Below are 14400 nucleotides of genomic sequence, written 5' to 3'. Positions count from 1 at the left end.
ACATCTGTCAGCACCTGCTTTCTTTGGGATTGGAATTATTATATTCTCCTTGAAGTCTGAGGGTATTTCGCCTGTGTCATACATCTTGCTCACCAGATGGTAGAGTTTTGTCAGGACTGGCTCTCCCAAGGCCGTCAGTAGTTTTAATGGAATGTTGTCTACTCCCAGAGCCTTGTTTCGTCTCAGGCCTTTCAGCGCTCTGTCAAACTCTTGACGCAGTATCGTATCTCCCATTTCATCTTCATCTACATCCTCTTCCGTTTCCATAATATTGTCCTCAAGTACATTGCCCTTGTATAGACCCTCTATGTACTCCTTCCACCTTTCTGCTTTCCCTTCTTTGCTTAGAACTGGGTTTCCATCTGAGCTCTTGATATTCATACAAGTGGTTCTCTTTTCTCCAAAGGTCTCTCTAATTTTCCTGTAGACAGTGTCTATTTTACCCCTAGTGAGATAAGCCTGTACATCCTTACATTTGTCCTCTAACCATCCCTGCTTAGCCATTTTGCACTTCCTGTCGATCTCATTTTTGAGACGTTTGTATTCCTTTTTGCCTGCTTCATTTACTGCATTTTTATATTTTGTCCTTTCATCAGTTAAATTCAATATTTCTTCTGTTAGCTAAGGATTTCTACTAGCCCTAGTCTTTTTACCTACTAGATCCTCTGCTGCCTTCACTACTTCATCTCTCAAAGCTACCCATTCTTCTTCTACTGTATTTCTTTCCCCCATTCCTGTCCATTGTTCCCTTATGCTGTCCCTGAAACTCTGTACAACCTCTGGTTTAGTCAGTTTACCCAGGTCCCATCTCCTTAAATTCCCACCGTTTTGCAATTTCTTCAGTTTTAATCTACAGTTCATAACCAATAGATTGTGGTCAGAGTCCACATCTGCCCCTGGAAATGTTTTACAATTTAAAACCTGGTTCCTAAATCTCTGTCTTACCATTATATAATGTATCTGATACCTTTTAGTATCTCCGGGATTCTTCCATGTATGCAACCTTCTTTTATGACTCTTGAACCAAGTGTTAGCTATGATTAAGTTATGCTCTGCGCAAAATTCTACCAGACGGCTTCCTCTTTCATTTCTTAGCCCCAATCCATATTCACCTACTATGTTTCCTTCTCTCCCTTTTCCTACACTCGAATTCCAGTCACCCATGACTATTAAATTTTCATCTCCCGTCACTATCTGAATAATTTCTTTTATCTCATCATACATTTCTTCAATTTCTTTGTCATCTGCAGAGCTAGTTGGCATATAAACTTGTACTACTGTAGTAGGCATGGGCTTCGTGTCTATCTTGGCCACAATAATGCGTTCACTATGCTGTTTGTAGTAGCTTACCCGCACTCCTATTTTTTTATTCATTATTAAACTGACTTCTGCATTACCCCTATTTGATTTTGTACTTATAACCCTGTATTCACCTGACCAAAAGTCTTGTTCCTCCTGCCACCGAACTTCACTAATTCCCACTATATCTAACTTTAACCTATCCATTTCCCTTTTTAAATTTTCTAACCTACCTGCTCGATTAAGGGATCTGATATTCCACCCTCCGATCTGTAGAACGCCAGTTTTCTTTCTCCTGATAACGACATCCTCTTGAGTAGTCCCCGTCGGGAGATCTGAATTGGGGACTATTTTACCTCCGGAATATTTTATCCAAGAGAATGCCATCATCATTTAACCATACAGTAAAGCTGCATGCCCTCGGGAAAAATTATGGCTGTAGTTTCCCCTTGCTTTCAGCCGTTCACAGTACCAGCACAGCAAGGCCGTTTTGGTTAGTGTTACAAGGCCAGATCAGTCAATCATACAGACTGTTGCCCCTGCAACTACTGAAAAGGCTGCTGCCCCTCTTCAGGAACTACACGGTTATCTGGCCTCTCAACAGATACCCCTCCGTTGTGGTTGCACCTACGGTATGGCTATCTGTATCGTTGAGGCACACAAGCCTCCCCACCAACGACAAGGTCCATGGTTCTTGGGGGGGGCATGACACTTAGCTGTAGGAAAAACTGGTCAAATTTTATATTACTATACGTACAGGAAAAAACTGTAGAACAGTTGTGACATCTCTTTGTGGAAAGGGAAAAAGTCTAAAGTAGCTTGTTATCACCATGTATAGAAGAGACTTTGCGATATCTGAACATTTTTGTGACAGAGAGATTGTGCTATTTGTGTGGAGAAAACAGCACTCTAACATGACAATGCAGATCAACAAACTATCTTACAGCATGTGGCTTTTCCTTTCAGCAAAGTAACACTTTACTAAGTGCTGTATGTGCCATGGAAACTTGCTTGTTGTTTACATGAAGTTGTGTCTTCCATTTCAATCTTCAAGATTAGTATAAAGTTTACTTGTGCATGTCAGTTTATTTTTCCTCATTTCCCTTACGTCTTGTAGTTAAAGTCTGATAATGTATAATTCCTGCTTTGTTTTGGTATCAGGTGGAATGGGCTACAAAAATGGGATGTATTAACATCATTCCACAAAGTTAAAAAGATTAAAAATATTGTCAGTTCTGTTGAAATTCTTCCAGTCTATTACTCTGTCGAATAATTTCATAATGGACATTTTTGGTTCCAACTTTCTTAAACGATATACCATCTGCATAAGCATAATAGATGCATACTCTGTGAATGTAAATGCTTGTGCATAAAAGTCAGGCTAGTTCAGGTTACATGTGTGTCCTGAATGTGAAGTAAACTACTAAAAACAGCTGTTTGTAATAATAGTGAGAAGGGGATTTTAAACTTGCCCATTGTCTACACTAACATTATTTTTCAATATTTCTTTATTCACATGAACAACTCCCAGACACCTGATAGGGTTTATTATCGTAATTAATTCTATGTAAATCTTCTACATTTGATGTTGATTTTATAATTGTACATTTAGTACAAAAGTAGAAAGTATTCAGTATTTAGAAGGAGCCTGGTGAGTAATAAATTGATAGGAGATAAGAGAAGTAGTATATGGGGCAGTATTAACATGTAGACATAAATTGTGGTGTAGAATAGAGGTTATGGTATAGGAAATGTTTTATGATAGGGTAGAATGAATACCATGCAGAAAGAGTAATTTGGGAAGCGAAAGTTTGAAATGAAGGTATGTGGGAGGTGAGCAGAATGACATATGAACAACTGCAGTGAAATAATCATAGTTAATAAATTTAAGATGAAAGTAGTAGAGATATTATGAGATGAATGCAAAAGGAACCACATGTATTATTAGAATGCATTGAGATAAGCTGTAAGACAGAAATATGCAAAGATAGGAAAGTGGGTTGTTAATTTTACCATTTCGGTATCTAAGAAAGGAGGAGGAAGGCATCTTTGCACAGAGAATTTGACCCTCAGATGCAGACAAGAGGACATCAGGTCATAAGCATTGGTGGCTTTGAAGTATTTTTCTCTAGGATGAATATATTATGTACTTTAAAACAGATTTTTCCCTCCTTCCCTAAAGTGGGTTGTTAATGTGTGTTCATGCCGAAAATACATTATTTATGTCACATGGAAAAAACTGAACTGCAGTGTGACTGGTAAGTAGTGCAACACTGTGTGTTAGCTTTACATTCCTCACAGAAGAAATTCAGTTTTTTTTGATTTTGAAATTAGTGCCACTATGTCAAGGACATGGTGGTGTACAGTTTTGAATGCTGCATGCCTTACACTGAAGAGTGTTTTTATTCCAACTTAAGACTGACAATAATGAAGGGTGAATATAATCATGCTTCTCCATTACTGTAGTGAGTGCACAGTTCTGTTGCTGTTGATAGACTTACCAGCTATTAAAAAAGCTACCTTAAAAAAGGAGAGATGGTAGGGAGAGGGTTTATAAGGGTAAATGAGTGAAATAAGTGTGGTAGAAGCTTGTCGCACTACAAGTTTTTATTGCTACTGGTGTATTGTCTTATATTGCCATGGAATGTGTTCATCACTAGAGCACAATTTCTCTCATAACAGGTCGTTGTCTGCATAGTTTTTTTTTTAATGTAAGATCTAGATCTTCACTGACAACAGCACATACCATTGCAGGATCTCCACACTTCTAGTTAAATTTTTTATGAATATAATTGTTATTTAAGGAACATTTTAGGGTTCATTTTTTTATGCATGCAGAAAGCAAAATTTCGTTATTTTAAATAGAATTATACATGTGTCATTAGTGATACATTACAAAATAACAGCCATTAACTGCATATTTTGTTTAGTAGTGTGAAAATGATGAAGATTTTCGCAGGTAGCTCCAGGTGTGCCCATCATATTCACCCAATTTTGGCCTTACACCAAAGATAACAAAATTCAGTAATTTAGCAACCACAATAACATTGTCTTGAAATGACTGAATCTATTTTCAACAGCAAAAGATAAAATGTGATATACAGTATTAATTCATATATGAATGAATGTTTCAAGAATATAGGAATCCTGACACAAACAGATTAGGTACTTGGGAGTACCCAAATGGTGGTATTGTGGTGTATGTAAAATGTACTTTTTGTCACTGTCAGGTGTTCTGAATTGATTTTAACAGCTTTAGCTGTTTGCAAAGAATTCAAAACAGTGAAAGGTGGTAAAATAGCTGTACACTTCAAAATGTATGCTGCTGCTGAGCCCAAGGACAAAGAAACTGACCTTGTGATTTTGTTCTCTCAGGGTTGGGTTACATTGTGTCGGGTATTTATTTTTGATAATGTTTCACTGTTCTTGTTTGAACTAAAGTAATTTTGTGAAACAATAAGAGTAAAATTTTAGGTTCTCACCTCCTGCACCATTTTCCCTCCATTTTCAGAGGAAATGAAATAGGGAAAATTAATTTCTGAACGAAAATTATTGATATGTTCTGAGTTATGTGTTGTATGGTTGCACAGAAATGTATCTAGTGTTCGCTTGTTCCATATATGGTTTCATGCAAAAAAAAAAAAAAAAAAAAACTGAAGAAAATTAATCTTTGAGAATGTTGTGCTTTCTGCTGTGTTTCATAGTACTTGTCAGGCAATAAAAAGTGTCATTAATGTAGCTGATACTTTGCAATGTAAAACAGCTGGTATCTCGAGAAATGGAGTAATGAAAAATGCCAGATTTGATAGATGCCTATGATCCGTAATGGCACAAGAGACATTGATATAAACATTAGTGAAAAATTAGTGTTTGTACTGAAAAATATTATGTAAGCCAAACAATAATGAATAGATGATGATATACACAAAACATAATTAAAAATTTGAAATTTATTTTTGATTTCAAAAGTTCTCAGGTTTTGATACATTACTGTAAGTCCTGCCATCAGAGGCAACAGATTCTATTAAGCAATGAGCTTCTTTAAGCCATTAGCTGATGCTTTGGCTTAAAAATTTTATTATTATTGAATTAAAAATGAGTTTTTCTGTTTTGTGGTACTTGATGTACGTAAATTTTCGAATTCTCTTCCCTTTTTCTTTTGCTTTATTATTTGAAATTCAGTCTCTGTTGTGGGAAGTTCTAGTACATAATATTTTGTTCATATAATAGTGGTAGGAAACTACTTTGTAATTTGAAACAATTACACTGATTTAAAGAGTAACAGAATAATTGAGACATTGAGTCTTCAGCTGGCATATAAACAAGACTGAGAACGATGCTCCCTCCCTCCCTCCCTCCCTCCCTCTCACTTTCTTTGTTTTCATCTAAAAACTAACAATCTTTTCAGTCTGTCGATGGCTTAACACCTCAACTATTTGGTGATTTTTTTATCTTTACTTCTAAGATTATTTATATTCCACCAAGTAGATTCCATTATCAACACTGTTTCACTCTTTAAGTTTGTAACAGATTGCAGTATTGTTTATAACACAGAATAGTCCATATTTGTTTCTCAATTATTATCATGTAGTTTGGCTTGTATCATCATTTCTCCACACACACACACAAATTTGTAATCATATGCAGGTTAATGCAAGATGAATGCCTTATATTCAGTAAACTCTGAGAGATCATTTGCACTTCAGGCATTCTTTCAGATGATTTCTAATATTGGACTGTAACAAAGAAAGTATACCTTTTAGTTGTAAGTTTTTGAAATAAAACCATCCAACATACTTTAAGTATGTTTGCTAGACCTGGACTACTAGCCTACACAGAAAATGTTCTTATTGACTGAGCTGGCCAGACATATTTTCATGGCTCAACACAAAGAAGGTTGTCTGTCAGTACATCTCTCCGGCATATGCAACTCCACAAGCACTGTGTACACCTTGCTGTACTAACAGGCCCAGAAGTACAACAGAGACAGCATGTGTCCCAATGTCTATATTATTGCTTGAATAAGATTTCCAGTCTGCACAGGAGTGTCCACATTAATGAGACACCCTCAGAATGGCGATTCTTCTGGAAAACCTGGAATTCTCAGGGAATTAAATTTTGCCTGAAAATATTAGGGAAATCTCGGGGAATTTCAGGAATTTCATAAATTTCATAAAATCTCAAGGAATTCTCGGTTTTTAATGTAGCACTGAAATTTAATTTTATTGAGTTTTATAAATTACAAATTTTAAAATACTTTGTTTCAAAGTGTGTTAATTATATGAATATTATTCTATATAAACTATCGATGTTTAAAAACTGCATTTAAGCCACTGTTTATGGCTGGTATATAGGTCAGGTGAGAGGAAAGAAAAGTCATTATTGTGGTATGCTGGCCCCCCTCTCCCTGCCACCATTAATTTAACATGAACTTCTTGACAACCACCTTCCTCCTCACACCTGGAATTCTCAGGCTTTTTTCCCCAAGTTTGAGTAGCCACCCAGATCCTGTTAAGAAATGTCTTTTTTTCTGCTTCCGAACCTTCTCTTCCTTCTGTTGAAGAAACTGTTTGTGAAAGCCTCAGAGTTAAATGAAAATAAAACTTTTTCATTTTCTCTCTCTCTCCTTCTTCTTCTTCTTCTTCTTCTTCTTGATTCTATTTGGGATCAATTTTTTTTAAATAGATTCCCTTAAAAATGATATGGTGTCTTAAGGCAACTGAGAGTTTATTTGTTGGATACACTCAGCAATTTACGTCCTGATAATATTTCTTGGGACTGTAGAATCTCCTGCTCATGACAGTGTATTTAAGAATTCAATTCAATTTACTTCTTAATAAAAGCTTTAAAAATTGTCAAATGAAACTACATGGTTCCAGAGACCTCTCCAAGTGTGCAACATCTATGATGTATAAGTGCAGACTAAAGCGATGAATGAATGTATTTACCAAGCCTGGCGACCTGAGTTTGAATCTTGACCTTAGTACAAATGGTCATTAGTCGCTTCAGTCTGCATATATAATCATTGATGTCTGAGACTTGAAAAGGTCTTTGAATCCATATAGTTTCATTTGATTAAGGCACCTGTACCTGGGTTTCAGTAGGATGCCCTTTTCGTCCGATGCTGAGGTGCTATACCAATACAGTTGGAGAGACTCTGCAGTGCTGTTCAAGTTTAGGGCGAGTACCAGTGAGCTGAGACGTGAATGGGAATTTTTACTGAGAAGGGAGGCGTGCTAGGATAGTCAGTGCAGTTATGCAAAGCAACTGTGCCTGGGTGGTGTAGTGGTTATCACATCTCCCTAGTGAGCAGGAGACCATGTGTGAATCCCAGCTTGGTACAAATTTTCATTTGTCACTTCAGTCTGCATACATACATCATTTAAAAAGTGTCTCACTTTTTCGTTCCTCCTTCCTTATACCCAGTTTACTTTTTAAATGGTGCTGTTACTTGTCAATCTCTCCATGTAGTCTGACAGTGATACTCAATTTTTTCTTGTTTCATTTATAAAGCTATTGTTTTTCCCTTTATTTAGAACCTAATAACCGAACATTTCAAATGTGCCAGCTTAATCTCAAATTGGTCATTAGTTGGAGAGTCTTATAGCTTTTATTTAAGATCAGTTTCTCTCACATTAATCAGAAGCTTTTGATCTAAATCAATTCCTTTAGCCTGCACCTCCATCATTGAATAAAATTAACATATAAGAAAAGTAACTTGAAGAGAAAAATGCCCTTGGAACAAAGACTGAAAGGAACGGAAAAACTGGCATGGCAGTACCATTCAGACTCATAGGAAAGTTTGCTTGCTAGAGCAACTTGTTACTTACCATCACTTGGCCAAGGAATAGTTTTACTTATCTGTATTTGTTTCAGATTTCATCTTCCAGGTAGATGAGAATCCCAGTGTTTGCATACAGTTCTCTGGAGAAAGTTGTGAAAACTTTACTTTACAATGTATTATGAAAATCGGAAATGTTTTGTTTTTGTCTTCTACAAGAATGTATGAACCATACAAGCAATTTCATGAGAGTAATTGTTTAATGATGACCCAAGCATGAACGTAGCACCACTAGTAGTGTAGGAAAGTGTGAGAAATATATGCAAGATGTTTTTCAACAGTACTTACATATAATATACTGACTGACAGTGGAGAAATTCACATCAACAAAATTATTGTTGGCCCCCTATTTTTGTGCAAAGGTGGGGAGAAGTGTGCACAAAACTTTTGTCTGGTTTTATCGCCTGGAAACAGAAAGAACTGTGAATGAATACACACACAAATTTCAGCAGTCATCATATCTTTAATGGAGAAAGAAGTGGCTTCTGCTACATGACAGCGTGCCAGCACATGCCCAGATGATTATGACTAGTTTCTGATCTAAAATCAAGTGACATCTATACCCTTCGTTCACCCATTTGGCATCAGCAAACTCACTATTTTGTAAAAATTGAAGAGACCTTTGAAAGGAATTGAATATGGGTCTCATTAATGAGATACGAAAGGTAGGGATAGCAACCCGAAAGATGTCTCAAAAGAAGACTTTTCTAATGCATACCACAGACTTCTTGGGCAAAGCAAAGCATGTATAGCCAGGGTGGGGGTTAGAAAGTTGAGTAATTGAAAGTTTTTGTATACATTTTTGTTGACCTGTTGTGGAAACTTCCCAAACAGATTGTATATGGTCCAGCCAGAGCTGTAGTTTGCTTTTTACATACTGTTGGCCCTTATTTTTGAAGTAAGCTTTGTGGGTTAAGGCTCTGTGTTCTTCAGTGGCAGAAAGTTACCAGGATGACTTGTCACTATTAGCTGCAGAGAATACTGGTTAATATTGTTTCAGAATGTCAGCAGTTATTTTAATAATTTACTTTTCTACTTTCTTGTCTTTATTTTTGTAATAGATTTTGGCCTTAATGTGGACTTGGCACATCCATAGTGAATATTTTGAGATTTGGGTTAACCCCTCCTCTTTCTCTACCAGCTATTATTTTCTTTTTTCATCATCTTGGTTGATAAGTTAAGTTATTGTTTTAAAGTATCACCAGATGTTGTAGTTAAATATGTTCTCCAAAAGGGATTGCAGTAGATAATGTAACAGTTTTTATCTCAGCTTTAACAGAAAGTATTTCTCTTGGAGGTATAGTGTTGGAAGGCATGCTTAAATATAAATAGCTTTTTAATTAATTTTTGTGCTTTGTTTAGAAATTGTGACAGGAGCCTCTTAAGGGAGAAGGTAGTTCTAATACTGGTAGTAAATTTCTTTTAAGTTGTATGATTTGCTGTTTGTTTTATGTTGCTGACATGCAATTATTGTTATACACAGGTGGCCAACAAGGCTACTCTCGCATCAGGACCCACGCACAACCACCTTACCGCACAGGTCAGAACAATGATTGATTGGTTTGTTATGTCTCATGCTTTCTCTCACTTTGCACACTCACATTTTGTGCAGAATCACTAGACATTTAACTTGCACTCTGTAAATGCACTTTAGGTGGACACATGGTTTACACTGAGGCCGTGTGTCTTATTACGAACATTGCTGTATCTCTGTCCAACTAAATGTTTTAACTTCATAGTTTAAACTTTTTGTAAAAAAAAATCATTGCTGAATCACTAACACTTATTCCTTCTTTTAAATTTATATAAAAATTACACATGTGAAAATAATATTAATATATATGTCTTGTTGATTTTTATTCCCAAAATAAAGACATAGATATGAGAACTTCATGTTACGGCCAAGACATTTATTTTCCTTCTTGCAGAGAAAGGGCAGGATCGCATGAGTGATGAAAGTTCCAAGAAAGCAGATTCAGATTCACATCCTGAGAATTGGACAGATCATGAACAAAGTGATCCACAACAGATGGCATCCTCTCCTCCCAAAGGATCAGATGAAAATAAAAAGGTGAAAACATTAGTAGAGGCCATTTTAAATTAGAGTCTTATATTCAATAAATACGTTGCGCAAATTCTCCAAGATTTAGAAACTGAGAGTTTACAACAGAACATAAAATGTTGACTTACAGGATGGAGCTGAGAGAGAGAGGAAAACACGTTTATTTGCTCGTGATCGGAATTCGTCTGGAGGTAAAAACAAAAAGTCTCTTAGTCTTGAACAACGATCTGCTACAGCTACTACCCCTAGTCCTGTTCAAGGTGACAGTACTCTTCATGAGGTAAATCAAAAATATTTCACTGTACAGCATTTTGCTCCCCAATTTTATATGTATCACCAAAATTGATTTCATACAATTTTGCAATTTCTACAGTAGAGGCTTCCAGACTATTGTATGAGTTGGTAAACCAAAAGTGTTGTTGTACATCTGTTAACCCACAAGGAATCTGTTGAGAAAGGTAAATCACAGTGAGAGATCTAAAGAAACTAATGTTCTAGCTGTAAGTTTTTCTTAAAAATAATTTGGTGTGTGTGTATCGGGTGGGGGGGCATGCAAGCACACGCACATGTGTGTGTGTGTGTGTGTGTGTGTGTGTGTGTGTGTGTTTTGCCAACTTCAATTGCTATCTATGGAGTAACTTTCATGTCATCACTAATAGCCATATACACAGTCCAGTCGCATTAACGTTGCCAGTGAACACCGCCTATGATCGCTGTCAACATTCAATACCCACTCACAAAAGGCAAGTGGCAGTTCTAGCAGTGGAGGAGGGTATATATAAAGTGTGTTGGGTCCTTGTTTTAATGCTGGAACGGAGTAATTTCTCTGATGTCCAAAAGATCACAGTCATTAGCTTTCGCACCAAGGGTGGAAGCATATCCAAAACAGCTAAATTTATAGTTTGCGTGTTGCAGTGGTTAAATTATTCAGTGCATAGCAAACTGGTGCTATACAAAACTGGGTCTGAGGGAACTGTCGACCACGAGCCAAGGGTGACACGGGTGAACAATGGCTGCGGAGATGTGTATGGGTGAATAGATATGCAACTGTTGAGCAAGCTCTTGCCCTGATGAGCCAGGGGGCTACCAACAGTGTCTCCTCAGCCATCGTTGCTGCATATGGGCCTCCACAGCAGATGCCTAGTTGACGCATCCATGCTGATTACTGTTCATCAGTCATGAAGGATGGAATTTACATGCCAGTACCACAGCTGGATGTCCACTGAGGGATGTCCACTGAGGAGCCTTTACAGATGAATCATGTTGTATGTTCCATTGGACAGATGACCATTGTTGTGTCTGTAAGCAAAGGGTCCAAGCAGGAGGGGGGGCATTATGATTTGGGGAATATTTTTGTGGATTTTCTGGGTGATCTCATCATTCTGGAAGGCACAATGGACCAACATGAGCAAGCATCTATCCTTGGGCACCATGTCCACCCCTACATGCAGTTTGTTTTTCCTTGGTGTGATGGCATCTACTGGCAGGACAATGCAGCATGTCACACAAGTCACAGTACACATGCATGATTCAGGGAGTACTAGGATGAGTTTACCATACTCTCATGGGTACCAAACTCCACAGATTTAAATGCAATCAAGAATCTGTGGGACCAACTCGAACGTGCTGTTTGCACCGTGAATCCTCATCCAAGAAATCTATCACAGCTGACCACAGCACTGGAGTCAGCATGGATCTACATCCCTCTCGGTACTTTCCAAACCTCATTGATCTCTTCCTCCACATCTTGCACTGGTTGCTGCAGAAGATGATTATTCAGGATTTTGACAGGCGGTCACATTAATGTTACTGTACTGCGTGTAATTCAAAATAGGAACACAACAATATGGCGGGATATGTTGCTACTCAGCACTTAGATCAGTCACAGACAGTTGTAATAAAAAGTAATGCTGGAAAAATTTAAACTTTCGGACAAAGTCCATCTTCAGACATAGAAAACACAGACATTCACACAAGTACAACTCCCACATACATGGCCACTGTTATCTGTGTTTTTTTTTTTTTTCTTTTGGACAACAACTATGTTCAAACATGATAATTCAGTGCCTCCGTTGTTAAGAAGAGTGAGTTGCGAATACGGAGAACATCAGCTGTACAGGGGAATAATGAAAATGAACATTTGTGCCAGACCAGGACTCGAATGTGGATTTCCAGCTTTACGTGAGAGTTCACCTTAACTTCTTTGGCTATCCATACATGACTCGTGGCTAGACCCAAACTTCCACGTATCATCATTCCTGCATCACAACCTGTGCTTGTACACACATTGTGTAATTCCCACATACGGGAGAACATTTTTATTTGAAAGTCTCTGCCTGGTATCGGCAGATAAACATAGGCACTGCAGTATCATATTTATCTGCCGATACCAGGCAACGACTTTCAATTAAAAATGTCCTCCCATATATGGGTATTACATAATGTATGTAAGAGTACAGGATGTGTCGCAAGAACGGGCGACACCGAAGTTTGGATCTGGGCAAGAGTTAATGCACAGAAAGCCAAAGCAGTTAAGGCAATCACTTGCGTAAAGTGGGAAATATGGGTTCAGTTCCTGGTCTGCCACAAATTTTCATTGTTGTCATGCCCTTATACAGTTGATGGTTTTTTTTTCCGCAACTGCAAATAAATTTCATGTACTTAGTCTAAAAGCTCAAATTTCTTCCTGTCTATGACCCAGTGCCTCCTCGTAATGCTCAATAGCAATCTGTCATTTCCATATTGTTGTTGTTCCGCCCTGGACTTCCCATTCTTTGAGAATAGGAATCCGCTAAGTAAAAAAATAATGAAATCAAATAATAAGTACAACTTGAAATTTGTGGAATTTGTACAAGAGTTGTTTCTTTTCTTTCCATCTTGTATAGATTCAGAAATTAAAGCAAGTGTTAATATTAGAAATTACTACATACATGAACGGACTACTTTTCAATATTTTTCAACCTCTCTTATCTTCTCTGTGAAATGGCTATCATCTAACTTCACATGCCTGCAGCTCCTCATTTTTGATGTAATGTCACCAACACAACCATTTGTACACATCCAGACAAAAACAGAAGCCAGTTGGTGCCAAATCCATACTGTAGTGATGGTGTGATAAATCACCAGTCCTTTGAATTGTTGTTGAGATGATGTTTTTGTGAACTGCAAGCATCTTTGTTTTGGCCTTCACAATGTCTCACAACATGTGGCTGCCTTGACTGAGGTCACTAAAAGCACAAAGTTGTGAGCTCTACTCTGACTAATGCACTGCAGGGAGCCAAAAGGCAGCAGACTTTTTTTGCGGAGTTGATAGTGAAGCTGGAACACTGGTATGACAAATGCCTCAACTATCTTTCCAGTAATGTGAGAAACAGCCAATTCATGGATATAGTAGTCATACATGATCCATTTCTGAAAAATCAAAATAGCTGTGGTATTTGAATGTCATTGTTCACTGCAGTTACATTCAATATTTAATATTTGCGAGGAAACCTTAAAGAATTGTATTGTTCAGTTGTTCAACTACCTGATGTCATGCGATGGCTGCTCCAAGTCCATTAATGAAACTACAACCATACACAGTTATAGATATCCTCATCCATTGCAAAACAGTATCAACAAGTGTCTCAATAAAATGAAAGCAAGACAGTGAAAGTTATATGTTTTGGGGGAGGGATATTTAAGCACATATCACTTACCATCGTCAAAATATGCAGGTAATCCATAAACTGAAGGACAATACCATTCAGTACCATTTCAGGGCATTTTGATTCGACATCTGTTGTAAAGACCACATCCTCTGTCATGTGAATATCAAATTTTTAATGCCATTAAGTGACAGATTTGTGGATACTGGTATTGTTTTACAATACATGAAAATATGTTTGCTGGGTATGAAGTTAAATCAACAGCCTTAAAACTTTACATGGGATTGCCTTTGGCCATATTGTTTCCAAGGAAATAAATGGCTTAAAGGCTTTTGGAATTACTTTTGAAATAATAACTAACAACAACACTTTTCGGTGAGTTGCTTGTTTCTATTTGCATGTAATACATTTTACAATTTATAAATATATCATGTATGAACCACTGTTCATCAGTGTTCACATTCTCTTGGTATATTTTTATTTGTGAACACTGCACATTTACAGCTTCTTATATGAGCTCCAATATACTTTGTTTCCCATTGGTCTACCTT

At 37.2% G+C, this 14400-nt stretch overlaps 1 protein-coding gene across 4 annotated transcripts in view; it reads left to right on the top strand.

Annotated features, from left to right (window-relative positions):
• Positions 1-14400, top strand: part of LOC124546611 (phosphofurin acidic cluster sorting protein 2-like) — a 676573-nt gene that overhangs the window by 566672 nt on the left and 95501 nt on the right. For all 4 annotated transcript variants that reach the window (XM_047125051.1, XM_047125049.1, XM_047125052.1 and 1 more), the window contains exons 9-11: positions 9624-9680; positions 10069-10211; positions 10333-10482. In XM_047125051.1, the coding sequence (XP_046981007.1) occupies positions 9624-9680; positions 10069-10211; positions 10333-10482 (350 nt within the window). The remainder of the gene's footprint in view (positions 1-9623; positions 9681-10068; positions 10212-10332; positions 10483-14400) is intronic.

This window comes from Schistocerca americana, chromosome 1 (genome assembly GCF_021461395.2).
Source record: "Schistocerca americana isolate TAMUIC-IGC-003095 chromosome 1, iqSchAmer2.1, whole genome shotgun sequence".
Taxonomy (NCBI): domain Eukaryota; kingdom Metazoa; phylum Arthropoda; class Insecta; order Orthoptera; family Acrididae; genus Schistocerca; species Schistocerca americana.
Note: the sequence above shows the minus strand (reverse complement) of the source record. Positions and strands in the feature narration are given on the sequence as shown.